At 75.2% G+C, this 319-nt stretch overlaps 1 protein-coding gene across 1 annotated transcript in view; it reads right to left on the bottom strand.

Moving 5' to 3' along the window:
* The window catches only part of Rasl10a (RAS-like, family 10, member A), a 6,046-nt gene that overhangs the window by 1,816 nt on the left and 3,911 nt on the right, over positions 1 to 319 (bottom strand). The window contains exon 4 of the mRNA XM_013014267.1: positions 104 to 319. Within this exon, the coding sequence (XP_012869721.1) occupies positions 104 to 319 (216 nt within the window). The remainder of the gene's footprint in view (positions 1 to 103) is intronic.

The raw sequence follows: 319 nt of genomic DNA, 5'->3' as shown, positions 1-319 counted from the left end.
GGGCGCCCGGGGCTGGCCGCGTGGGCGCGCACGTGGACGGCGAGCGCTCACACCGCCGCGCTGTCGCACTGTCCCCTCCCCTGCCCAGCCCTTGAGCCGCTACCTCATGACCTCCGGGGCTCGGGCCGGGGCCAGCCGCGTCCCCGTCCCGGATGCTCAGGTCGTAGACCGCGCCGTCGAGCAGCACCGCGGGCCGGTAGAGGCAGGGACCGTCCGTGGGCCGGTGGCGCTCAGGGTAGTCACCGAACAGGAACTGGCGGATGATGGCCGTCTTGCCCACTCCCGGGGCGCCGAGAACAGCCACCCGCAGGCTGCCCCC

Source organism: Dipodomys ordii, unplaced genomic scaffold, assembly GCF_000151885.1.
Source record: "Dipodomys ordii isolate 6190 unplaced genomic scaffold, Dord_2.0 Scaffold23, whole genome shotgun sequence".
NCBI lineage: Eukaryota > Metazoa > Chordata > Mammalia > Rodentia > Heteromyidae > Dipodomys > Dipodomys ordii.
The sequence above is the reverse complement of the archived record's forward strand: the minus strand, read 5'-3'. Positions and strand labels throughout refer to the sequence as shown.